Source organism: Panthera onca, chromosome D4 (genome assembly GCF_046562875.1).
Source record: "Panthera onca isolate mPanOnc1 chromosome D4, mPanOnc1 haplotype 2, whole genome shotgun sequence".
NCBI lineage: Eukaryota > Metazoa > Chordata > Mammalia > Carnivora > Felidae > Panthera > Panthera onca.
Window position 1 is genome coordinate 88,900,836 of NC_138351.1, and position 26,705 is coordinate 88,927,540.

At 60.1% G+C, this 26,705-nt stretch overlaps 1 protein-coding gene across 1 annotated transcript in view; it reads left to right on the top strand.

The window, feature by feature from the left end:
* Positions 1-11,384: 11,384 nt before the first annotated feature.
* Positions 11,385-26,705, top strand: part of NCS1 (neuronal calcium sensor 1) — a 59,873-nt gene continuing 44,552 nt past the window's right edge. Inside the window, exon 1 of the mRNA XM_078436361.2 lies at positions 11,385-11,990. Coding sequence (XP_078292487.1) covers positions 11,927-11,990 — 64 coding nt within the window. The 5' untranslated portion in view covers positions 11,385-11,926. The remainder of the gene's footprint in view (positions 11,991-26,705) is intronic.

Sequence of the window (26,705 nt, forward strand, 5' to 3'; positions counted from 1 at the left end):
GGATGGCTCAGTTGGTTAAGCATCCAACTCTCTCTTTTTTTTTTTTTTAACGTTTATTTTTGAGAGAGAGGGCACGAGCTGGGCAGGGGCAGGGAGACAGGGAGACATAGAATCAGAAGCAAGCTCAAGGCTCTGAGCTGTTAGCACAGAGCCCAACGTGGGGCTCGAACTCATGAACTGAGAGATCGTGACCTAAGCTGAAGTCGGACGCTTAACCAACTGAGCCACTCAGGTGCCCCAAGCATCCAACTCTTGATTTTGGCTTAGGTCACGATCTCACCGTTTGAGGGATCGAGCACCAAGTCTCGGGCTCCTTGGGATTCTCTCTGCCCCTCTCTCTGCCCCTACCTCTGCTCATGCTCTCTCTCTCTCTCTCTGAAAATAAATATTAAAAAAAAAAAAAAAAACAACAATGATCCAAGCTGAGAGGTGTCTGGCGACACAGAGCCTGGGTCCCCAACCCCGGCTAGGTCAAGCAGAGCTTCAGGGAGGAAGTACCATCCTGTATAGAATGAATTAGCTCCATGAAGCCCGTGGTGGTGGACAGGTGTTCAGGCAGGGGGAACAGCATGTGCTAAGGCCCGTGATGAGAGAGAGCCTGGCCTATTTGGACAAATCCAGTAGAGCTGGAACCATGATGGGAAGTAGGGAGCCGAGAGGCGAGGCTAGAAAAGCAGGCGTGGCTTGACCACAGTAGGCTGCTCTCTGCTGGAGTTTGGACTTACCCCAAGGGCAGTAGGAAGGCACTAGGAAGCTTTAACAGGGAACGGGCCGGGTCAGACGGCACCGTGACGGGCACCCTGGGAACTATAGCACCAAGGAGAGATGTGGGGGGACATCTCTTGGCTGCCTCTCTGGCTCCTATCCCCACTTCTTTATCCCAGACTGGACTCCTCCTTTCTCAGGATTCTGGGTTGGGGGGGACTGACCCCACATTCCTGGCTTTAGACTTGAGCCCTGATTAGTTTAAACGGATCAGTATATATCCCTTGTCCCCCTGCCCCACTACCTTGATTGGAGACTAGACCCATGACCTCCTTCCAGCCATCTGAGACCATGAGGCATCATCTTAGGGTCGTGGTTGGCAGGGTGAGGAGGAAACGGGTCACTTTTACCAGGATGTCCTTAGAATGGCCCCTGTGCTGAGGAAGCAGAGCCAGACATGGAGAAAGGAAACCCAGTTCCCGTCATAGCTGAAGCCTGGATCGAGCCTTGCCTGAAAGCGGAGACTGCTGGACTCCTGAGTTACACGAGTCAACTGAGTGACACGAGTCAATAAAGTTCTCTTTTGCATTCGTTTAGGTAGGTTTTCTGTTACTACAAAGTGCTGGACAGAAGAGACTCACAAGGCACAGGTTGCCCTGGAAAGTCCCAGAAGACTGCCCGGAAATGCTAGGGCAGAATTCTGAAAGAAGAGAAGGAGGTAATTAGCAAAGGAGGTGGAAAGGCTGTCATGGAGAGGAATGGATCATTTGTACGGTGTCTTTCCTGAGAATCTGCTAATGACATTCATTCATCATCAATACCCGGAAGGCAGGTGGCCGGGGGTGGATGTCATCAGCCCGTCAGAGGGGGGCCCTCACCCCCGACCCGCACGGAGCATGAGAGGGCCCGAATGGGCCCTGCCGCCGAATTAGCTCATCCTCCCTCGCTGCTCCTCCCCATCCAAGGCGAGGCCCCAGGGGGCAGATGATCGGCCCACGGCCACACAGCAAGTGCTCGGACCTGGAGCCCAGGCGTGCTGTCCCCTGGGCTGAGTCCTTTCCACTCACCAGTCCGGAAGCCACGAGCCTTCCAGGGCCCAGTCTGGGAACAGCTGATGTCATTGCTTTTGAGACAAAGCTCATTTACCCCATCTGGAATTCACACGCAGGCTCCTTTGCCCGGCTCCTTACCCGTGGGGCCCCTGGCTGTGGCTCCTGCCTTTTCACTGTCGCGGCCTCATCAAACCCGTCAGTGGGTGGCCTCGCTGACTCCCAGCCGGGCTTGACCTCTACGTAATGAGCCTCTCCAGGCCCCTAGGAACTACTCTTAACGCGGATCATCCAGAGGTTCCTGCACCAGGCTCATTCAGAGTTATTAACAAGGCTGTGTTTACTCCCCCGGAGGGGCTGGCTGGGGACCGTGACCTTGCCGCAGAGCAGGCGAATCGGGGGCCACTCGGGCAGTAAAGGGCCGAGTTATTATAGGGCTTCCCCACCCGCAGCCTCAGAGACCAGGCGGAGACAACCCGGAAGGGGCAGGGTGGGGCGGGGCTTGGCCTCCCCCAGGCCATGAGTTCACGGGGAAGGAGCCCAAGTTGCACCTGCCCCTCACTCCGCGCGTGTCGTCTTGCGTCTCTTCCCCGGCCCGTGAGGGTCACCGAAGGGCACCCGGGCGGGCTGCTCGGCGTCGGTGGGCTTCCTTCCAGGGGAGCCGGGAGCAAAAGTGGCTGGGGCAGGAAGCCCCAGGGAGATGGGGGCTGTGAGTCCAGGAAAGACGTTTCGGGAACTCCACCCCCAAACTCAGCCCTGTGCCTCCCACCTACCGGTGGAGCTTTTCCTACGTCCTCATCGACAACATTCCCGGGACCCACGGGAAGGCCCAGTCTGAGCCCCCGCAGCGGGCGGGTCGTTAGAGGGCGGGAATCCTGTGCTTGGCACGGACTTCCCTGGGCCGGGGGTGGGGTGGGGGCGATGGGGTGCCCACCGTCAGCATGTCAGGATGTTCCTGACGCCCCGAGGCCACCGAGAACGAGGGCTTTAAAGATCCACTTTAAAGTCCTGTTTGCTGGGCTGTCGGGCCCCATCTGCAAAACTTCGGGAGGCGAAGAGCAGTCCCCACCCCCAGCTCCCCCAGGGCTCACTCATCTACACAGCAGTAAGTCCTTGGTAGCCCCGGATCGTGCGGACCCCCACGTCTCTCCGTAGCCAGATTCCAGGATGTCTCTGTGCTACAGAGTGAGCTCCCAGGCTGCGGGTCAGACAAGCCTGACTTGAATCCCTAGGGCCGGTCAGCAGCTGTGTGGCCCAGGCTCGGCCGCTCAACCTCTCTGGGCCTCACTGCTTAATTCACAGGATCCTGCGAGAGCTCCGGGGCCGATGGCACGAGAAGCCCTCGGCCCGCCGCCAGGCACCCTGCGAGGGTGCCGGTGAGTGGTGGCTGTGGCGGTTCCCCGGGGACCTGCTCTTTACCAAGTTCAAGTCTGAAAGCAAGAGAAGCTGAGGGACTGCAAGGGAAGGAAGGTGTCCTGCTTCCATCCCGGTCGGTTCTGACCCTTCGAGACTGGACCCCGACCCAGAACCGTTACAGCACCCAGTGGCCCAGCTGGAAGGAACCTCAGAGCCCCGCACTGTACAGACAGGGAAACTGAGGTCCAGCGGGTGACAACAGCTGTCTAGGTCTGCACCAGAAGTTAGTGGACCTGGGCATTATGGGATTCTGTGTGTGGCTGACCTCAAGGGGGTGGATGGACTTCATGTCATGGCCAATGAGGAGGTGAGGGGCTGGGGGGTCACCCCCGACCCATTTATCGCTGTTGTCTGAGCTTCCCGTCTGGGTTGGGCCCAACAGGGTGCGTGTGGTCCAGCCTTCCTGGGGCCCCTGCGTTGGCTCAGGGGTAACTGACGTATGGGGGACCAGCCCCCTACATCGGGGGCTCTTCGAGGAGCCACCCCTTGGATCTGCCCAGGGGAGCCCATATCCTGTTCCCTGGCCCCGGCACCCCCTGGGATGAGGAGGGGCTGGGCCCGGCTCAGAAACCAACAGGCATCTCGCTGATGCCCTGGGGACAGGCCAAGTGGCGGGCAGCTCCCTGGCACTGAGGGTGGTGATGGGCTGCTGGCCTTGGGCCTCCAGAAGAGCTGCTCCTCCGCTCCTGCCTCCCCTCCCCGCTCTGATCATCTCTGAGCTTGACCCTGGGGGAGCCCGCTGCTTCCCGGAGGCTTCACCCTGCATCTGGCAGAAGCCACGGGAGGTGGCATCTCCTCTCTGCCATCTGGAAGGGGGGCACGTTGAGGCTTCCCGAATTGTGTGGTTGGTGATATTTGGCGGGTCAACCCAGCTCCCCTTTCCTGAGCGCAGACCTCGGAAGCCCTGAGCATGTGACCTGCCCCTCGTTGGCCAGGGCTCGTCGGACCCGGGCGAACACCTGACTCGCGTGGGCCAATCAGACCCTCTGTCCCAGAACCGGGCACTGTGACTCACCAGTCGGTCTGGTGGGCAGGTGCTGGAGAGAACATGAGACCCAGGCTGGGGCAGGAGGCGCCGGGGAGGCTGCCTGCAGACAGAGAAAGTGCCCGGGTGTTTTATCGGATCCCACCCCAACGCCCCAACCGTCCCTCCCCATCCTTCTGGAAAAAGCACCCGGTTCCTGGGGGGAATTTCCCACCCCACGTCCGGTGTGGTCCCGAGACCCCGGCACAGCCCAGACAGTCTCTCTCAGGACTGCACTTCGAGCACAGACAGGGCCGCAGAAGGGGAGGCAGGGACCCGAGCTGATGGCTGCCTGAAGACACTGTTTTTCCTCGTTTTTGCCAGCGGGTCCCACATCCTGGAGATCGGGGGGACCTGCCCCTCAGTCCCCTGACGCTTCTGTGTGCCCCTTCTGCTGCCATCAGCTGCTTTGGGCTCTGTTCCCTCCCACGGGTGCCCTGACCCTCGGGTGCCCTGGCTTGTCTCCTGTCCTTCTGATGAATTGGCCCACGCTGAGACAGCAGGCGACGGGCGGCCAGCCGTCCACTTGTAGGAAGAGCCTCACTTTGAGAGCCTCGCCGAAGGCCGCAGTAGGGAAGGTGAAGTTCAGAGAGGGTACGTGCCCCCGGGCTCACGGGGCAGAGAGACTGTGAGGACCGGAACAGTCTGCCTGTTAGGGGTTGTCCTTCGGCAGGATGGCCGCGAACTCCCGGAGTGAAGAGACCTCCTCTCTCTTCCGGGGCATCCGAGAGAACCGAGGGGGGGAGGCCTTTACCCCCGGGCCAGATGGGCTCGGCACCTGTTTCTCGTTCCCGAATGTGCCCGCTCAGCTGTTCCACGCCTCCTGCCACCAGAGAAAGTGGCTCCGACCCGGGGCACCGCGGTCCCCGCTCACACATGAGGACACCGAGGCCCAGAAAGGCCACGTGCCTGAGCCCGGGTCCCGCAGGCAGGACCAGCACGCGGGCTGCTGGTTTCCGTGCTTCCCACAGATGGCTCCATTAAAGCATTGCTTTTCCCCCTTTGTCTATCACAGTGTGGATATTATTTTTTTTTTTTTAATTTTTTTTAACGTTTATTTATTTTTGAGACAGAGAGAGACAGAGCATGAACGGGGGAGGGTCAGAGAGAGGGAGACACAGAATCTGAAGCAGGCTCCAGGCTCCGAGCTGTCAGCACAGAGCCCAACGCGGGGCTCGAACTCACGGACCGTGAGATCATGACCTGAGCCGAAGTCAGCTGCTTAACCGACTGAGCCACCCAGGCGCCCCAGTGTGGATATTATTAAAATAAAATATTAGTCATCAGTAACAACAGCCGATCTTTACTGAGTAGTACGAAGTATTTTACACACATCACCTGACTTGATTCTTTTGTCAGAACTTTTAAAATTTTTGTTTTGTTTTGAGAGGGAGAGCGGGCACGCCTGAACGTGCCAGCAGAGGAGGGGCAGAGAGAGAGAGAGAGAGAGAGAGAGAGAGAGGGAGAGAGAATCCCAAGCAGGCTCTGCACCGCCAGCAAGGAGCCAGACGCGGGGCTCGAACCCACGAGGCACACGATCATGACCCGAGCTGAAGTCGGACGCCTAACAGACTGAGCCACCTCGGCCTCCCCCACGCTTGATTCTGATAATGGCTTTGTGGGGGAGGTGGTATCTTTGTCACGCCCATTTTCCAGGTGTGGAAACTAAGGCTTAAGGAGTTTAAGCAACTCGCCTCAGGCCACATCACCAGTAAGTGGCTTCGGGGCTGTGCCAACTGCTTCCCTCAACGGAGAGGAAGTGATTGGCCCCTTCCCCAGGCCCCTAAAACACGAGGCTGGCCAGAGGGCCCTCTGACACGGGTGGATGGTCCTTCCTCTCTGAGCCCAGAGTCCCCTGGTCCTCTCCGACTGCCATTTCCCCTGAGTGGGTATTTACTTAGGACTAACGATGCAGCAGCTCCCCGGCAGGCAAGATGGGCGGGTCAGACCAGAGAATTCTCCCGAGGGAACATGGGGAGGCTCGCGGCCCAGGCTGACCCTTCCTCCCGTGACCGTGACCCACAGCACGGGGGTTCACGCCACTCTCTCCAGCCACGCCCACCCTGTGAACACACCTTCTGAAGGTTGACTGCTTTACCTCCATCCGTCTAACCCTCGTCGAGGCTCAGTGTTGCCCCACTTACCTTGAGGGCATGCTCTCCCCATCATGTCTCCCAGGGGGGTCGGACCCATAAAGCAGTGGGTTCCTCGTGGTTATTTATTCCACAGGACACCAATTTTTCAAATGCTAATGGGAGTTAAGGGGGGGGGGACAAAAAGGAGTGCTGGCCAAATAAGTTTAGAAAATACTTCAATAGAATAGATTCCTTCCCTGCAGGACTTCTCAGAGCCTTTATGGTACTAACCTACACCCTGACTTCTGGAGGGAGGGGGTTTATAGCATGGCGATTCCCCACAAGCAGGGGAACCCTCCTCTTCCCGTGGGACGCATATACCGCACAGACTGGTGTTTTAGGAGGCACTGAATTACATACATTTAACAATTCTTTTTTACTGGAGAAAAATATGTTAAAAACTACTTAATTAAAATACTCAATGACGTACATACGTTTTTTTTTCCCCTCACATAGTTGGGATCATCCTGTAAGTTTTTGAAATCTGTGTGTGTGTGTGTGTGTGTGTGTGTGTGTTTGTGCTGTAAACAGATCTACACCATGTGAATAGCTTTCCAGCCATGCTATAATATGGTGTAGAATTCCACGGTTTGGTAGGTGAATGCCTCCTTTGGGATATGCAGATGACTTCCGTTTTTTTACTGTCGTTATTATAAACGCTGCTGCAGTCACATCTTTGAGGCTTGACATTTGTACGGATCTCTAATTGGTGGCTGAGGATAATTTCCTAGAAATGGAAGTGCTGAGTCAGAGAATATGGATATTTATTGTCAAACTGTTCTTTAACGGGACGTACCAACTTGCACCCTGCTTGGCGATGTCTGGATGCCCATCTTCTGGCTCCTTTGCCAACACTGGGTATGATTATTAACTTTTTGTTTGTTTGTTTGTCTTGGCCGATTTGTATTGTGCTTCTTTGATGGCTTGTAAGGGACAGCTTTCCTGTGGACTGGCCACTTGCATTTGCTCTCGTGTTGTCTAACCGGGTTCTTTCCCCAACTTTCTAATGAGGGCTCATCTTTTTCTTGGTGGCTTAGAAAGTTTTTTTTTTTTTTTTAATGTTTATTTATTTTTAAGACAGAGACAGAGACACAATGCGAGCACGGGAGGGGCAGACACACACACACACACACACACACACACACACGCACACACACACAGAATCCGCAACCCCAAGGACCAGGGGGGCTTGAGTTCACCCGGGGGAGCCAAGGAGTCTCCACGGAGGTGATGTTTACGTGGAGACCTGAAGGGACATCAAGGAGCACTGCTCATCACGTGCAACTTTTAAGTTTCTAGTAGGCACTTAAAAGTTAAGATACCGAGGGGCTCCCGGGTGGCTCAGTTGGCTGAGCGTCCAACTGTGGCTCAGGTCATGATCTCGTGGTTCGTGAGTTCGAGCCCCGCATCCGGCTTACTGCTGTCAGCGTGGAGTCCGCTCTACTTTGGATCTTCTGTCCCCTGGTCCTCCCCCGCACCTGCTCTCTCTCTATCTCTCTCTCTCTCTCTCTCTCTCTCTCAGAAATAAATAAAGCATTAAAAAAAAAATTAAGATAGTGAAACTTTATATCCAAAGTATTACCAGTTCGATATGCAATTACCTTTTGAAAAATAGGAATGAGATATTTTTCATTCTTTTTATTTTGTACGCACCTTCAAATCTCCTTGGGATCTGGCGACCTTTCACGTGCTCAGTGGCATTTGCACGGGAGGGGTCTCTGTGTTGGACACTGCACGTCTAGGCGGTCGCTACAGCACGGGAGGGGACAACAGCCCTGGCGGAGCAAAGTCGATGAGCGGCGAGTCAGGAGAGAAGGCGGCTCAGAGAGGGCAGTGGCTGGATTAGCCTGGCTGGGGGTGGGGGATGGAATAAAGTGTTCAGCCTTGAGGTCTATTTAGGGAGTGACATCCAATGGCCGAGGTGCATTGGACGGTTCTAGAGAGTGGGGTCCCTGGGAGGGCAGGGGGTCTAAGATGTTGTACATTTCTGGCTAGAGCCAGAGTATAGGAGAAGCCATTTGCCCCAGGAGAGAAGATCCTTTTCTGGGGGTGGGGCGATAAGTTATGTTTCTGGCCTGGTGGATTTGGGGGACACTCAAGTGGACACGCCCTGTGGCACATCAGATACGCAGGCTAAGGCTCGGAAGAGACTGGGCCGGAGCCGGGAAGGTCACCGTCGCCCAAGATGCAGTGACATAGGGAATATCTGATCCAGCCCCTGCCTACCCCATGTACGTCATTTTTGTTCCCCGAGGGCTTTCTGGAAGAACTACTGAGCAAGCTTCTGGGGTCACACTCCCAGGCCAGCTTATAAAACAAGACCAGGGATTCTCTGCTGAAAGGCAGGGGGAGATCTAGAGGCTGGGTTAAGATGTGGATTCTCAGGCCACGCCCCCATCTCGTTCAGTCCCGCCCCTGTCTGGATGGCGTCTGGGCATCTGGGTCATCGATAGACTCTGGCAGGTGACTCGGGAAGGCACCTTCCCTGGGCCACCTGCACGTGAGCAAAATGACTTGACCAAATGTTTGTCTTATTCAAAAGCAGTGTGTTTAATTGCAGAAAACAATCTGTCTAAAATACAGAGGAGTTTCTGAATTTAGTAGTGGCGATGGTCGCACAACCCAGCAAATATGCTGAGACCACACAACTGTGCGCTTTAGAATAGTGAATCATATGTTATGTGAGTTACATCCAATTTTTTATTTTATATACTTTATTTTTATTGTATTAAAAAAATTTTTTTTAATGTTTTTATTTATTTTTGAGACAGGGAGAGACAGAGCATGAGCAGGGGAGGGGTAGAGAGAGAGAGGGAGAGGGAGACACACAATCCCAAGCAGGCTCCAGGCTCTGAGCTGTCAGCACAGAGCCCGACGCGGGGCTCGAACTCACAGACTGTGAGATCATGACCTGAGCTGAAGTCAGACGCCTAACCGGCGGAGCCACCCAGGCGCCCCGTTTATATACTTTATTTTTAAAGAACGTGAGCAGGGGAGCGGGGCAGAGGGAGGGGGAGAGAGAGAACCCTAAGCAGGCCCCCAACGCTCAGCGCGGAGCCCATCGGGGGTACTCGATCAACCCCGGGATCATGACCTGAGCCGAGATCAACAGTCGGCCGCTCAACCGACTGAGCCCCCCAGGCGCCCCCAATTTTTTAAAATACAAGGAAAAATACAGAAGAGAACAGAAAACAAAGTGATCTGCATTCCCACCTGTGCTGGTAACAACTGAGACAACACCCAGGGGGTGTAGCCTTCAGACTGCTTTTCACAGGGGTACGTAGTTAATTCGATTATACTATACGCACGGGTTTATAACCCTCAGGGAGCCGCCCTTGACCCCCTTCCCCACCCAGGGACCCATCCCTGTTTCTGAGGGCTCAGTCCTCATGCTCCCTCCTTAGCGACCTTATCCTGCCACACAGCTCTTGATTCCATCTGTCCCAGGACGACTCCCCAGCTTATCGCCACAGCCTCCGTGACCCTGAACCCCAGGTGCCGGCATCACCTGCTTCCTCAGCATCTCATCCAACGCGCATCCATGCTTCACACGGCCAGAGCCGGACTCCTGCTCTGGCCGCCTCCACACCTGTCCACTCCCCACCCGAGAAACGGACAACCTGTCCTAACAGTGGCTCGGGTTCAAATCCTTGGCATTGACCTTGACTCCCTTTCTCCTTGTCCCCCACCCAGTCCATCAGGCGATCCTACCGTCTCTCCTCTCAAAACATAACCTGAGTCTTAACTAGTCGACCCCATGTCCTCACCTGCCTCACCGGACCGGCCACCGCCACCCTGGCTGGCCATGCGGCGCCCTCCCGTGGGTCCTGCCTCTGCCCAGGCCTGCCGGGAATCGGTGCCCTGAGCAGCAGCCAAGGAATCCGGTTAAACGTCCACAGATCCGGAGTCGGACTCCCCTCCCACCTCCCCCGGGCTCTCTAAGCCCCACCTCAGCCGTCACCTCCTCCTTGCCTCTTCCTCCCGCGCCGTCCACCCCCAGGCCCCCGGCACCTTCTCATCACAGAGGTTTGCTGAGTGACCACTGCAGAGTCAGGTGCCTTGTCGTTGGAGCCGCAACTACACAGATGAAACAAGAACGCTGCCCCCGAGGGGCCTGGCGCTACAGGGGAGGGGACACACGCGACAGAAATACAACCACCCAGTGACACAGACAGTCTGTGATGGTTGCTAGGGCGTAAAAGGATAAAGCTGGTTAAGGGACAGGAAAGGTCCCAACATGTTGATATTGTAGCTGGTGTGGCCAGGGACGGCCTTGTGGACTCTCTTCTCTTGCCTCTGTCCGTCCAGGTGGAGCCCTGGCCACTGGCCTCAGCCTCAGCTCCCACCCGGAGCGCCCCTCCACAGGGGGGCCACCCCTCTGCGCGGAGGCTGGAGAAGATCTGACCCTGCCCCCCCTCTGCTTAAAGCCCAGAGGCCCAGCTCTTTGAGGAGGGGTCAGGCCTGACCCCACGGGCCCTGGTCCTGGTCTCGGGCATCAGCTCGTACCCCGCCTGCGCCTGGGGCCCTGTGCTCCGAGAGGAGCGCTCCCTGGGGTTCAGGCCTCCCCTCCTCCAGGTTTTCGGGGCCTGGAACGCGGTCCCAACCACCCACCCCTCCCTCCCCTGGCCTCGGAGGTCACCTTCCCCCGGGCCGCGGCAGGTATCCCCCATCATACATGTGACATCCCGCAGTGGCCCCCCCCGCCCCGCCCCCCCCCCCCCCCGCGAGGGCTGGGACCGCGCCCGTCCCGTTCCACGGCGCGTCCCCAGCGCCCGACAAATCCGCGTCGAATGAATGAGTTTCGCCGCGCAGAGAGACTCGGCCTCATTCGCGTCAGATCTTCCGGGCCCTCCCCCACCCCCCACCCCGGCCGCGCCGCGGGGGTGGGGGTGGGGGGGGCCGGAGCGCGGGAGGGGGGCGGGGTGACCGTCCCCCTCCCGCCGCGGGCCCGGCGAGGCCGGGGTGGGTGTGGGTGTGGGTGGGGGTGGGGGTGGGGGGTGGGGGGCGCCCCGGCCGCCGGCCGCCTCCGTGGCCGCGGGGCCGCCGTTCCGCGGGCGCAGGCCCGGCCGGGCGGGTGCGGGGCGGGAGGTGGCGCCGGGCGCTGAGTGGCGGCTCCGGGTCCACCCCTGGCGCGCCGGTGCGAGCGGGAGGCGGGAGGCGGGGAGCGCAGGGGCGGCGGCGAGAGGGAGCGCAGCAGCGAGCATGTGCCGCGGAGCCCAGTAACCAGGGACGACCGCGGCCACCCCGCGGCCCGCGTCGGCGCCCAGCCCAGCGCAGCTCCGCGCCGCGGCGCCCGGAGAGGGCGGCGGCCGGACGGCCCGGGCCTGCGAGCGGCCCGCCCCGCGCCCCCCGGCCCCGCGCCGCACCCCGGGGGGGGGTGGGGGCCGAGGCGCCGCCAGCCGCGCCGCGCCGCGCGCCGGAGCCCCCGCGCCCGGGCCCACGCGGGCCCGGCGCAGACAAAGGCGCGGCCCCGGCCCCGGCCCTCCGCGCGCCCCGCCCGCCGCCCGCCGCCCGCCCCGGCCCGCGCCGGCCGAGCCGCTCCCGCCGGGCGCCCCGACGGGGTCCGGCCGGGGGGCGGGGGGCCGCGGCCGCCGAGGATGGGGAAATCCAACAGCAAGTTGAAGCCCGAAGTTGTGGAGGAGCTGACCAGGAAGACCTACTGTGAGTGCGCGCGCTCGGACCCCCGCCCCGCGCTCCGCCTCCGCCCGCTGGCGCCCCTCCCCCCGCGCGCGGCCCCCTCCCCCCCGACCTCTCCCCGGACCCCCGCGGCCCTCCCCCCTCCCGGCCACTCCCCGCCCGGCCTCGGCGCGCGCCCCTCCGCAGCCCCCGGCCGCGCCCCCCGGCCCCACACCTGGGCCTATTGTTCTAGGGCACCCCTCCCCCCCCTCCGCCCCCCCCCCCCCCCCCCCCCCCCCCCGCGCCCGGGACCGGTGCCGCCTGGCCGCGCGCGCGGGGCCACCCCCGGGCCGGGAGGGCCGGCTCCAGCCCACCCGCCGCCCCCCTGTCTGCAGAGCTGTCCCGAAGAGCCGGGGTGTGCCCGGGCGAGGGGCGGTGGTCGGGGAGGGGGCTCCCGGTTGCGCGGTGGCTCGGACTGGCACGGGCGCAGCGGGGTGGGTGATTCATGCATCACGATGCCGCTGCCGTTGCCGCCGCCGCCGCCGCCGCTGCTGCTGCGAGGTTGGCCTGTCGCCCCCTCCCTGGCCCGGATCGTGTGTGTTGGGGTGGGGGGGGGGGCGAGGCTTGTTAGAGAGCTCCAGGCGGCGGCGCGGGGTCCTGGGTGCCCTGTGGGCTGCAGGCTTTACGGGGTGAATTCTCCCCTGGCCCTGATCCCACCTCCCCCCCCCCCCTTTTTATCCCTTGTCTGCCACACCGGAAAATGGGTTTATACAGCGGGGGAGGGTGGGTGATCTGGGCGATCTCCACAGGTAAGCATTCGGGGCATCCCTGGGACCCCCCTGTCTGCCGATTTCGGACTTCTCTAGAGCTGTCTCCGTGTCTCTCCACTTGGCCCAACTTCACAAGTGTCCTGTACCCTCGGATCTTCGGTGTCTCCATGACAGACCTGTCCCTTCTCTGCAGCCTTCCCCCTCCCCCCACCGGGGGGGGGGGAGGGACACCCCAGCTTGCCAGGGGTTAATGGTGCTGGGTCCTGACCGCTTGCTCTTTCATTTTGGGGACGGGGAGAAGAACCATTACATGGTCTGGAAGGGCTTCTGCCTGGGTGTCTGACTCGGAAGGGGACCCTGGCCCTGGGTATGGGTTGCAATTCGGAGCGGGCACCTGGGCAGCAGCGAGGGTCTAGCCCCTCTGCACTCTTCCGGGAGGCAGCAGACTGACTGCCAGCCTCCTGCGTTGATGGAGGCCGGGGAGGCATCTTCTGGTGGTGCATTGCACAACCTCTGCCCCCCTCCCCCCTCCATCGGTCTTCTGGGCACGTTTGCAGGTCTGGCCAAGCCCACGGTTCAGGGCCAAGCCCATGGTTCCATGCCCCTCGCCCCCGTGTGCTGGGAACAAAGGGGGCTCTCCTGAGTGGGTGCTAGTCCGCTGAGAGGCACTGGTCCTTCTCCGGTGGAATTCTCCAGCAAAGAGCTCACATCCCAGTAGCTTCTCCTTGAAGCGTGGAGGCTCTGGGGACCGAGACTCAGTCCCTTACTGCTCTTACCCTCTTTCCTGGGGTGTGTGTGTCTGGGGGGGGTGCTTTCCAGTTTGGCTACTGTTTTGTGACATTCGCTGGGCCTTCCCTCAGGCTCTGTGCAGGTGTGGGCCGCAGCTGTCCGCAGGCAGGCGGCAGGTGGGGCTTCCCAGGTTCCTGTGCCCGGGGAGGCAGAGGGCACCACAGGCTTTGCCAGGAGTGGTGGGCTTGGGTTGCACCGGGGCGTCCCCGTCGTGGTGGAGCCTGAGAGCCACCTGCGAGCTGAATGAAGCCAGGTTGCCCGCTATGGAGCATGTGACATGCCAGCCTCTTTGCGTCACCAGCTCATAGGATCGTCAACCGCCCTACACACGGTGGGCACTGTTACCAACCTCATTTACCGATAAGGAAACTAAGGCTCCCCGGGGTGAAGTCACGTGCCCGGGATCCACCCGGGACCGCGGGTGGCGGCAGGACTTTCAAAGTCCAGTCTGCCTCCAAAGTTCTGCCCCTTAAAAGACCTCACAGCTCAGGCCCAGAAGTCCGGAGCGGGTCTTCTTCTGTGTGTCCCTGCCCGGTGGCCGCCATCCGGCAGTGATGGTGGATTGTGGATGGGAAGGGGCGTGGGGCGGTCATTTTGTCCACCCCCCCCCCACCCTCCCTGGGGACATCCGTCAACTTTGGGAGAAGTTGAGTCAACAAGGCTTTGTTAGGAAGGGGTCTGCTGCTGCTGGGCTGGCCTGGGCTATTTTTAAAGGCCTTTGGAGACGTGGAACAGTTTTGATCGGAGAGAGCGAGCGGAGGAGTCCTTTCCTCGGTAGAGCCCTTATTAGGCGTGGGCTGGGGGAGGTGGCGGTGGGTTCATTTGCCTCCTGTCCGTCTCGCTCCCCGATGCTTGGGTGTGCTGGCACTTAGTAGGTCCACAGATATTTGCTGATGAAAGGCCTCCCAGCAGGAAGAGCAGAGAAAGCCTCCGGCTTGTTCTAGGGCCCTAGATGGACTTCCTTCTGATGGGGACTGGAGTCATCTGCTCTTTGTTCCGGGGGGGGGGGGGGGGGGGCGGGGAGGAGGGAGGGTTCTATGTGTGAGGTCAAGAGAGGAGCACTTAGCAAGGGCCGTCAAATGTCAGAGTCTCCTGGAGAGCCCGTTAAATACCAAGCGCCCGGTAGCTTCGCTCCGAGTTCTCGCGCTTAAGGTCTGGGCCGGGTCCAGGGCCTTGCATCCTGACGGATGTTTGTCATGCGGATCTGGGTTCCCAGGAGCCCCAGTTGGAGCCCGGTACTGGTTCTGGGGGTCCTGGCATGCGTAAGCATCGCCCGGTGTCCTAGGCCACCTCGGGATACCGCAGCTGGCCACAGCGCCCGGAGGGGAGCCCAGATGTTCGCACCTGAGTCATTGCTGGCTGTCGCCCTTGGTGGTCATTCTCCTGCTCCCTTGGGAAGGACTGTCCTGGTGGTGTGTGTGTGTGTGTGTGTGTGTGTGTGTGTGTGTGTGTGTGAGGAAGTCAGAGAAAGTCTACGAACACATCTGGATTCAGCCTAGCTAAAAACCCTCCGTCTTTCAGGCTGAACACTGCAGAGGCTTTTTCCGCCTCTGCAGATAAGATTTTGTAAATCATCCTGCTCCATAACCCAGTCCTCACCCTTCCTGGCACGGCGCGTATCCAGAAGCAGCAGGAGGGGCTTCGACACTGGTGGGGGCCCCCCTGCCCAGAGCAGCAGTCAGCCGGCAGCCCGGTTTCTTTGAGGTCTGGCCCGCTTTCTTCCGGCTCGTCGGTGGGGCTGATCCCTGCGTGCCCAGGCTGTGGCACAGGCCGGCCCCTCTCCGAACCGCACCTCGCTTGCCTCATCTGCCAAATGGGTATGTCATGGCTCCTGGCTCCCCAGGGGATGTAAGTCGGCAACAGGACAATTCCCTTAGAGCCTGATTCGCGGCCTGTGGCATAAAGGGTCCTCCTGAATGCACGACAGCGGTTGTCAAGGAGGCACGGGGGCCGTCATTACTGAGGTTTTGACTACACAATTCAACTTCATCTTGAATTGGGCTTAAAGGTATCTCGCGGGCAAGGTTCGTCTCTCCCCAGAGGAATCCTCCCTCGGCCCTGGACTTGGTGTCTAACACACAGGAGGCATGGAGAGGAAGGGGGGGGATCTTTGGTTCTCCCGAATTTCAGCAGCTTCCTGTTTTACCTGCAGTGGTCTCCCCACACCCCCGCTTGTTAATTCTCGGTCTGCCCGGACCTGCCGTCCCCTGAGCGCTCGCTCCGTGCCAGGCGCCGACGCTGAAATGTGGGGAGAGATGTGGTTCTTGCCTTCGGATGGAAACCAGCCAGATGGCCCCAAACACCAGGCTTACGGGGCTCGAGGCGTTGGTTGTGGCCTGAGATGCATTGGTTTAAAGGCTTCTGGGCCCCAGCCAGGCAGCCCCAAGAGGCAGACCCCTCCACCCTGCCTCCCTTATCCTCCCCAGGGGAGGCCCTCCCCTGGGACCCTCTGCCCAGGGCCCAGAGGAGGTCACCTGCTCCTTGTCGCTCTCGGTCAGCCCAGGCTCTGCCTTGACCTTGCTTGCCAACCTTGAGTCTCTGCAGCCTTTTTCCTGATGCCCAGAATGGTGCCCGACACGCGGCAGCTTGTGGAGGGGAGGGGCCTCCAAATGGGAGGTCCGGGGAGCCGGCGGCTAAAGCCTCTGCCACCTGGGGCAGAGAAGGGGACCCTCGTTCACGGTCAGGAGCCTGGGGTGATGCTGGGTGTCACCGTGACCCTCTGGCTTTGGGAAGCGTCCCTTCGCGTAAGATGAGGAATATTCTCTGATGATCACTCCCCCCACTCAGTGCCGCTCAGCCAGAGGGGGCAAGACATCGCCGGGGGCGGGGGCGGTATCTGGTACCCAGTTTGGGACAAATAAGGGGCTTGGGGTGTGAAGGGCCCCACGGCCAGGCTAGGAATAAGCCACCCAGGAGAGGGAGGGCCCAGAGGGAGGAAGGCGGCTTCTGTGATCCCTGTGCGTCCTGGGTACAAGAGGGGAAGACCGAGGAGCCTGGCTCCCTCTCTGTCCCGAGGGTGAGACACAGCGGCAGCCACAATTGAGATCGGGGTCTTTACGCCAAGGTGGGCATCTGGGCAAGAAACGCCAAGTCCGCTGTTAGGAAAGAACTCAGCATCCTGGAGAATGGAGCTGGGGCCTCAGTCGGGCTCTGTGACCTTGGGCAAGTCACTGACCCTCTCTGAGGCCCAGCTGGCTCGTCTGTAGTACCTGCTCACGTGACTCCGTGGGTCCAAACGGGAGGGTGCTTTGAGGTCCAGAGCGTGGGCCAGAAAGGGAAAGGGGGTTGTTCAGCGGCAGGGTCTCGGGGCGGGGGTGGGGGGTGGGGGTGGAAGGCCTCTGGGACCAGATGTGTGGGTGTTCTAGCTCCTGTCTCCTGCAAGCTTTCTCCCAGAGTTTTCCTTTCCTCCCGGGGAAGACGGGCATCACAGAGGCCCCAGAGTTGGACTCACGGCCATGTGAAGGGTTTAGCCCGGTACCTGCTTCTGAGGGGACCCTTGAAACTTCTGGTGGCACTTGGTCCTGGGATACATGTCCTCTGTCTTCTAGAACAGGACACGCCGAGTGGGGGGTCTGCAGCCTGCCCCCTTGTTGTGCAGAGAGAAGCAGAAGAAGCCAGGGAAGGACGGGACTTGCCGGGGGTCCCAGAGCCCAGGCCGCCTCCTCACACCTGTTCTGGCACTTTCTTTTTTTTTTCTTTAATTTTCTTAACGTTTATTCATTTGTGAGAGAGAGAGAAACGGAGTGCAGCCGGGGGAGGGGCAGAGAGAGAGGGAGGCACAGAATCCGAAGCAGGCTCCAGGCTCCGAGCTGTCAGCACAGAGCCCGACACGGGGCTCGAACTCATGAACTGTGAGATCGTGACCTGAGCTGAAGTCAGACGCTTCACCGACTGAGCCACCCAGGTGCCCCCCTGAAAACATTATTTTTTAGTGGTGTACCGTGTGAATGCAACATTTCATTTGATCCCCGGCCATGGGACAGTTAGGTTGCTTCCTTCCTTCCTCCCTCCCTTCCTTCCTTCCTTCTTCCTTCCTCCCTCCCTCCCTCCCTTCCTTCCTTCCTTCCTTCCTTCCTTCCTTCCTTCCTCTTTCTTCCCTCCCTTCCTTCCTCCCTTCCTTCCTTCCTTCCTTCCTTCCTTCCTTCCTTCCTTCCTCCCCCCTTCTTCCCTTCCTTCCCTCCTTTTGCCAATATCAACAGTGCTGTGATGAACATTCTTGTACTAAATCTTTGTAAGAACAGCTTCGCAATAAATTTTGCACCAACTCTTCCTGAAGTTAATGCCCCAGAATGAAGCTGTGGCATTAAAGCCTGGGGACATCTTAAAAGGCTTCTGATGGAAAAATTGTTAAATCACTCTCCGGAAAGTATGTTCCCATTTACATTTGCAGGGAACATGGACGAGAGGGTGCCTGTTGGCTTGCATTCTTGCCAGCACTGAGTCTTGCTGCTTTTCTGGATTATTGCTGATTTTGTGGGGGAAGAAAAGAGTGGCTCGCTGTTTCAGTGTTCATTCCCTTGATTAGGGGAGGGGCAGAGAGAAAGAGGGGGACAGAGGATCCGAAGCAGGCTCCGTGCTGACCGCGCAGAGCCCGACGCGGGGCTCGAACTCACAAACCGTAAGATCGTGACCCGAGCCCAAGTCGGGCGCTTAACCCACGGAGCCCCCGAGGCGCCCTTGATTACTGTTCGATAGAATTCTGGAATCTCTGAGCTAGAGGGCACTTTGGGGTCATGTAGTCCAGTGCCCTTTTTTACAAATGGAAAACCCTAGTCTCAGAGAGGCGAGGTGTCTTTCCCAAGGTTATGTGGCAAATACCAGGCAGAAACCCAGGACGGCTGGCTCTCGTTGGGGGCGCCTCTGGTGAGGTCTTGCTTTTTTCTGAGATGGTTCGTCTTGTCCTAAATATCTCTTACTCTCGGGTAAGGAGAAAACCGGCATCCATTAAAAAGAGCATCCTTTTTACTGGCATCGTGAGATGAAATGCTTCGCACGTCCTGGGTGTGGTCTATTTACCAGGGCACAGAACCTCATAAATTAATGTGCCAAGTTTCCAGGTAGCTTGAAATCGGGGTCAGATTCCCGGCTGAGGGCAGGACAGCAGTGTGTTGAGGGCTTGTGGGCCAGCTTGCTGTCTTGTGGCCGTGGCCGTCCAGCCCCTGACCCCTCTGAGTTCTGGGTGTGCGTCTGGTGTGTGACACGGGGATGGGCCGCAGGGTTCTTCCCAGCGGGAGGACACAGGGAGCGGCATGTAGTAAGTGCTCAGTAAATACCGTCACAGGAAAGAGGCCACATAGCTGTTGGTGTCAGGGGACCGCGGTCCTCGGCCCCTCGCCTGGGCGGTCACAAGCCCTCTGCTAAATTGGGAGGGAGTGGCCAATAGGAGGGCCTCTGGATTTGGCCTCGCTGGCTGGTGGCAGGATCATTCTGAGTCGGGGAGGGAAGGCCTGCTCGGAGACGCTGGCCTTTGGATCCCTTGCATGGACGTGGCCTTGGAGGGCCGGAGAGACACCTGCCTGGGCTCCAGTCCCAGAACCCTCGCAGCCTGGACAGTGACTGTGGAGTCACCAGCGCCCCCCTGGGACTCAGTTTCCCCTTCTGTGCAATGTTCACATTGCCAGCTGGCGAGACTGTTGTGGGGCGGCTACACCGGGGCCCCGGGGACGGAGCGCGCCCCGTGTCTGCCTCTGGTGTCTGCCTGGGAGAACGTGCTGTCGCGGCCACAGGCACAGTTCTTAGTTTCTCGTGCCTTGGTTTTCCCATCTGCGGGTTGGGTCCGCTGTGGGTGAGGTTAGGGATAGCGGAGGCGTGAATTTGGTGGCTCATCAGCGAGGGGGGAGGACCCGTAATCAACAACGCACGAGGATCAGTGGCCGTCTCTGCAGTAGGTTCGTGTGAGTGTGGGGGGGGGGGGGGCTCAGGGCTCCCATGTGCCCATCACCAGCTCCTCCCAGGAGTCCCTGGGGCGGGGAGGAGGGGGTCCTCGCTTACAGATGAGAAACCGAGGCTCACAGGGGATCAGGGTTGGCCCCAGGCCGCCCGTCCGCCGAGTGAGGCAGGTGGCCCTTGATCCCGGGCCAAGTGCGGGCCCTCGTGGGCGGGGGTGCCGCGAAGCTGCCGTGGCCGCGTGTGCGGGCGACCGTGAGCAAGCGTGGGCGCCTGGCGTGGGTGTGCGGCGGGGCGGGGGCTGGGATCACATGCGCCAGCCCCGGTGCCCGTGGGCGTGCTCTGGGTGTGAGTGACGGGGTCGCGGCGCGTGTCAGGAGTGGGCGGGCCGGCTCGTCTGGGCACGCGCGTGTGCATGCTGGTGTGCGTGAGGGCAGCTCCGTGCAGGTCGTAGATGTGGATGTGCACTGGCGCAGGCGGGGGTGGGGGGGGCAGCCTGGGAGCCTGAGTCACAAGCTGATTGCGCAGTTGCCGGCCCTGGGACCTGGCGACCTGGCTGTCCCTTCTCGGCCTCCTTCTGCCCTCCCCACCGTGGTCTGTGGGGGCCCGTCTGTCCTGGGGCAGTGGGGGGGTGGGGGTGGGGGAGGGACGTGAGAAGAATAACAAAGGTGACATCCCCCGTTTACCAAGGGAGCATGCGGTGCCCTGAATCCCGAGTACAGATTTATCCCCGCTGTGGTGTCACCGCGACCCGGGGAGGAGGGACTGTTGTGCCCACTTTACAGGTGAAGAAATAGAGAGGCCCGGGCAGATTCAGAGACATGCCCAGGGCCTCCCCGCCGGCCAGTGGCCAAACTGGGGCTCAGGCTCGGCTCTTCGTCTGACAAAACAATGCCCCCCACCACGTGCCTGCCTCCCACGGTCTCTGTGAGCCTTACGACCTTGGAGCTGCTGAGGAGGGTGGTGAACACCCCCCCAGCACCGGAGGCATTCAAGCAGCTGTTGGACATCAGATGCTGGCCGGGCGTCCCAGCTTCCCGGGCCGGATGTGAGCTCGGACAGCGGGTGGGATCCTTCTGGTTCCGTAGCCTCACGCACGGCCCTGCTGGTTCCAGATGTTTCGCCTCCTGCAAGGGATCTGGGGCAGCCTCGGCCTTGGCTGCCCCTGGGAGTCGGGCCTCTCTCTCGGCCTCTGCCCATCCCCGCGGAGGCTCTGGTGCTCGCTAGGTGCCCAGCGCTGTGCTCGCCTCACGGAGTCCTCCCGGCCCGTGAGCTCAGGAGCGGCGTGTCCCCTGGTGCGGTGCTGGCCCCATCCCTGCTCCCGGGGAGCCTGCGGGCTGGGGCCGGGAAGCAAGAGGCCGCCCAAGGATACGGCCGGCCGTGGAGACCAGTGGTACCCCTGGAGCGCCCCCAGCTGTCCTGACCTGCCAGTGCCTGGTGCGGCCTGGGTACCTCGAGAAAGGTCTGTTGGGCGAAGGAGGAGACCACAGGTGCAGTGTGAGGCTCGGGGACATAGCAACAGAGGGGGACCTCAGAGGCCAGAGGTCTGGTAAGCTCCTTGAACGTTGGGACAACGTGCAGTGGATTTGTTTTTGTGCAGTGCCCAGCCTGGAGCCATGCACAGGGCAGCCTGTGAACACCTCCGCGTAAGTAAGGCTTTGGGCTTCCCAGAGTGTCCGTGTGTTGCTTTGTTTCGGTCGTCCCCCGGCCAGGGTGGGACCTGACTGTGCTCCTGACCCACAATCAGACGAGGCCCGGGGAACCTCCAAGGGAGTCGGGGTCTGGGGTCCTGGTTCCAGCCAGACTTGCTGTGGCTTTTGGCTACCCCCTCAGGGTCTCCATTTCTCCAGCGTCCTGCTGTCTGTGTGATGGGATGTCACCTTTTCTTTTAATTTTTTAAATGTTTATTCCATTTTTGAGAGACAGAGTGCATCCGGGGGAGGGGCAAAGAGAGAGAGGGAGACACAGCATCCGAAGCGGGCTCCAGGCTCCGAGCCGTCAGCACAGAGCCCGACGCGGGGCTCGAAACCCATGGACCGCGAGATCGTGACCTGAGCCGAAGTCGGACGCTTGACCCACTGAGCCACCCGGATGCCCCTGGATGTCACCTTTTCTTAGCCCAAGGGTATCCTGGTGGGGCCACCTAGGGGGCAGTACTCCCCAGGTTGGGGGTGCCCAGAAAGGGGTGCAGGGCAGCTACTGGCTGTGGCACTCCTGGTCTCATGCGGTGGCACCGGGAAGCTGGCGGGGCGTCCAGGCCACCGGGCCACCGTGCTCTGGATTCCCTGGCAGGGGAGAAGGAGGAGGGCGGGAGGAATGTGGCTTTGAGGAATGTTTAACCCAAAGCAGAAATAGCACTCTGCTTTTTTTATTTCAGGCTTGGGTTTTCAGCTAGGAAGTGGGCTCAGAGTGCGCCCTCTCTCTCTCTCTCTCTCTCTCTCTCTCTCTCTCTTTCTCTCTCTCCACCCTCCCCCGGCTTCCCTACTGCTCTGGCCTTTTGGGGACAGAAGGTGGCCTCTTTTCTTTTTTTTTTTTTTAAACGATGAAGCTTCTGCGGGAACCAGAAAGGGCCCTGGATCTGGCGGCCCCCAGAGCCGGGTTCACTTCCCATCCCTCCTTCTCCACCTCCCAGCCCCGACTCCTGACTCCGCTTTCTCTTCTGCGGAGCAGGGGTGGGAGGGGTGGGGGTAGGGGGGTGGTGGGGGAGGACGACGGCAGCTGAGATGGCTTGTGCGCAGTGGGGCGTCAGGCGCTCCCGGGCAGGGTCCTGCCGGGCCTGCGGGCGAACCCCGGCTCCTCTCGTGAGCTCTGGGACCCTCGGCCAAGCTCGTTCCCTCGAGCCTCCTTACTTCACCTGTGAAATGGGCAGATGATGACGGTCCCACTTCCCAGGATTGTGGCCCGAACGAGTGTGAAAATACTGGCAAAGGGGCCTGGCCGGTCCCAAGTTCCCGTACCCCTTCCTCTGAGCCCCGGCGTACTCAGGGGATGGGAGATGCCTCTTGTAGGCTCGCTGCCAGGTTGAATGAGGGTCCGTGCCCCAGGCGAGGGGTCGCTCCGAGGCGCTTTTCACCCTCCCCTCCCCTTTGGTTCACCCTCTGCTTGTGCCAGCACCCAGCGGCCCCTTTACGGCAGGTGCCCAGAGACCGGCCAGTGGCCTCCCCGGATCGGGTGGCGGGGACACCTTCTGCTCCGCCCCTTCTCACTCAGCGATGAGCACCGTGAGCACGGACTCGTCTGGTCACGGGGGTCACCGCTGTCCGCCCCCCCCCCCCCCCCCCCGGCTCCCGGAAAGAAAGGAGCCCGGCGCGTAACTGTTGGAAGAAATGAACAAACAGGAAAACGCACAAGCTAACAAGTGAACGGAGCTGCTTGTCCCCCCCATCGGGTCTTCACCCTCCGTTCCTGTGTGGCCCCCTCCGACCTCCTGGGCTGGGGCTGGGGGGCTGACCCTGTCTGGGGGGTGGGGGCCCTGAGAAGGCAGGCCTGGCGGGGACCTGGCCCCCCTCTCCTTCCGGGGCCGGGAGACGAGGAAGGGGTCCAGCCGGCCCACAGGGCCGCTCCTTTCAGCAACCCCCCCCCCCCCCACCCCGCTCCTGTCTCTTTGTTAGGAACCGAGAGATTCCTGTTCAAAGGCAGGAGATGGGGCTATTTTTGGCGCTGTGGGGGAAAAAGCGAATGCTTCCCTTCTGTTCAAAAATACATGGTGTGTGTGCTGGGCAGACGAGGCTCGACAGAGCTCAAAGCCCGTGCTGCCTGGGCCTCTGCCCCCGCGGCCCCCAGGGTCCTGCCTCCCTCCCGTCCGTGGCTCAGTAGCCCCCACGGCCCCATGGGGAGGCAGTTATTTCCAGACATGAGGACGCCCTTGCTGGGCCGGAGCGCAACACGATCTTAATTAAAACTAACAGCAGCCGTCAAAAATACAGAAGAGGGGCCTATGAGCCGCCCTTACCTGGATTTGTGTTTCCTTGGCCCTGGCTCTGTGGAGCCGGGGGCGGTCGTGAGAAGTGCTCTGGGCGCATCTCAGGAGAAGGAGGCCCAGCCAGCTGGGAGGGAGCAGCTGGAGGGCCTGGGTGCCCGTGCGGGGCGAGTTTGGCCAAGGGTATCGCCGGGCCACCTTGCCACCCTTCGCTTCAGAGGCAGAACACCTCTGCGGATCCGCTGTCTGATGCCAGGTCCTGGGGGCGCCAGGACGCAGGGCAGTGGGATGGACGGATGGATTTCTGGTCTTCCAGCATTCGGAGCCGGCCGGAGAAACGCGAGGCTCGGATAAGCGTCAAGACAGGACGTTCTGCAATGCTATGGGAGGCTACCAGGTCTGGGGTGGGGTGGGGAGGGGCATCTGGGAGGGCTTCCTGGAAGAGGTGATGTTTCAGTTGAACCCTGGGGATAGGGTTGCCAGCCATCCTAAACAGTTGCTCGTTGTTCACCTGAAATCTAATTTTAATCAGGCATGCTATATTTTTATATGCTGAATTTGGTGGCCCTACCTGAGGGAGAAGTGGAGAAGGCACAAAGAGGTCTTGGGGGGATTGATTTATGGGGGGGGGGGTGTCGAGAGTGTTTCGGGCAGAAGGAGCGGCGTGTTCCAGGTCTGGAGGCATCTGGGTATGGCAGCTCTGAGGGGCTAGGGAAGGTGTAGGGGCCAGAGTGGAGGGGAGGCATGTGGGAGGGCAGAGGCCTGCCTGGTTAGCCCTGTGGAGGGGGCCGACCCCACCTCGGGGGAGCGCTGCTGGGGGCCGGTCTGGGGACCGAGGTGAGCCACGCGAGGCCCCAGGCACGCCTGGGGAGGTGGGCGCCCCTCTGGCCTCCGGTGGGTTCTGGCCAGGCCGACAGACGTGTGGCTATGCTTCTCTGTGCCCCATGACTGCTTGGAGTCCCAGTGCTGGGGTCCTCCTCCTGCCTGGGACCAGGAGAAGGACCGGGGTGGGTCACTTCTGTGAGGAGGGCCCGTCAGGGTCAACCTCTGCCCTCGGTTCTTTTATTTTATTCGTTTTTTTTTTTTTTTTTTTTTAATATTTTATTTATTTTTGAGGCAGAGACAGAGCATGAGCAGGGGAGGGGCAGAGAGAGAGGGAGACACAGAATCCGAAGCAGGCTCCGGGCTCCGAGCCGTCGGCACAGAGCCCGACGCGGGGCTCGAACTCACAGACCGCGAGATCACGACCGGAGCCGAAGCCTGACGCTCAACCGACTGAGCCCCCTAGTTTTTTTCTTTTTATTGTTATTTTTTGAGTGCAAGCTGGGAAGGGGCAGAGGGTAAGTGTCTGAAGCAGGCTCCACGCTGGGGCTCGATCCCATGAGCGTGAGATCATGACCTGAGCCGAAATCGAGAGTCAGACCCTCAACCTTAACTGCCTAACTGAGCCACCCAGGCACCCCAGCCCTGGGTTCTTAAAGGGCCAGAGCCAGAGCTCGCAGCGCTGCTGACCCCAGGGTGCCTGGTTCCCATTCCCGGTACAGCCCCTGCTTAGTCTCAGTATCCCTGCCAGTGCTGCCTTCAGCGACCTGGTATGTGAGGGGGGGGGATGGGGGTGGGGGGGGGGCTGTCACCTTCCCTGGGTCTCTCAGCCCGCCCCCCTCCCCCCCCCCCCCCCCAGCTGGGTTGGGCTCCGTTTACACAGATCATTAGATGGCTGTGCTGTCGTGTGCTTTAGGTCCGTCTCTCCTGTTACATCGGAGACTCGTGGGACAAGGACCTGTGTCTGGGGCCAGTGCCGTGTTCCAGCTCAGGGCCTGGCCCATACGCTGCTCGGCAATTCGTTATCGAATGCGTGAAGGGGGGGAAAAAACAAATCCCATTTGTTCTAACTACCCTGTTAGGAAGGTTATCGTTGCCACCATCGCCCCCGTTTTACAGACGAGGACACTGAGGCCCAGAGAGGTGAATTCCGTTTCCCAAGGTCACAGAGGGGCTAATGATTCCGCTCAGGGGCGCCCGGGGGTGGCTCGGCCGGTTCAGCGTCCGACTCTTAGTGTCGGCTCAGGTCACGGTCTCGCAGTTCGTGGGTTCGAGCCCCACGTCGGGCTCCACGGAGCCTGCTTGGGATTCTCTGTCTCCCTCTCTCTGCCCCTCCCTGCCTCAAAATAAATACATAAACATTAAAAACAACAAAAAAGAGAAGGATACAGTGCAGAAAAAGACCCCTCCTGCCGACCAAGCACCCCGGTGCCTCCCACAGCCTCCGGTCTCGGCAAGTGCTTGGAAGAGGTTAGTGGAGTTGGGCCGAACTGAGTCCCTAAGCACTTGGTTTGGTCCTCCACGGGGGAGTCCTGAGAAGACCCTGTCCACCGACCTTCCCCCGAGGCCTCGAAGGAAGCAGGAGAAGGCGTGTGGTTCACCTCCTTCAGGACCGACTCCCGTGGGAGATTCAGAGATCCCGGGTCTCCTGACGAGGAAACCGACGCTCAGAGAGGTTAACTGACGTGTCTGAGGTCGCCCGGCTGGAACGCAGGGGAGCTGGGGTTGGTGGCTGCGAGCGGGCCTTGGTCTGGATCACTCAGCCAAAGCGAGCTGTTAATAGATCAGCAGATTTCGAGGACCTTTGCTTCCCAGCCCGGGTGGGGAGTCAGAGAAGCCGGGGACTCGGGGCCTCTTTTGAGGAGCACCAGATGAGGCAGTTCAGGAGTCAGGCGGGAAGTGAAGAAGGGGACCCCCCGAAGGCATTCGTGGGATGATTGCAAAGCTGTACTTCTCCGGCAAGTTCGGGGAGTCACGCGGACCCTGCTTCTGGTCCCAGCCTCCCTGCAGACTGACTTTGGTCCTTGGGCAGGTGGCTTCGCCTGTTTGTGCCTCAGTCTCCTGATCTGTAGAAGGGGGGTACGAAGTCCTTGTCGGGCGGCGGCGTTCGGGCACTGCTTGTGTTTAATGCCTGCCAGGTGTTTAGTGCGGGTGGGTTCGCGGAAAATGCTAACAAATGGAGACGTTCCGCACGAGACAAAGTACATCTTCCTGCAGTTTTGACAGTTTGTGGGGGGAGGGGGAGTTATTTAACTCATATAGAAATTGATATATTTTATGACTTTATTTTTTAGGGTAAAATAACTATTTATAAATGATGACGCAGAATGCAGACCTTGTGGAAATAGCTGAGCTGGAAAGTAAGATTTGTTTTTTTTTAATGTTTATTTTTTTGAGAGACAGAGACAGAGCACAAGCAGGGGAGGGGCGGAGAGAGAGAGAGGGAGACGCAGAATCCGAAGCGGGCTCCAGGCCCCGAGCCGTCAGCACAGAGCCCGACGCGGGGCTCGAACCCACGAACCAGGAGACGGTGACCTGAGCCGAAGTCGGACGCTTAACCGACTGAACCCACCC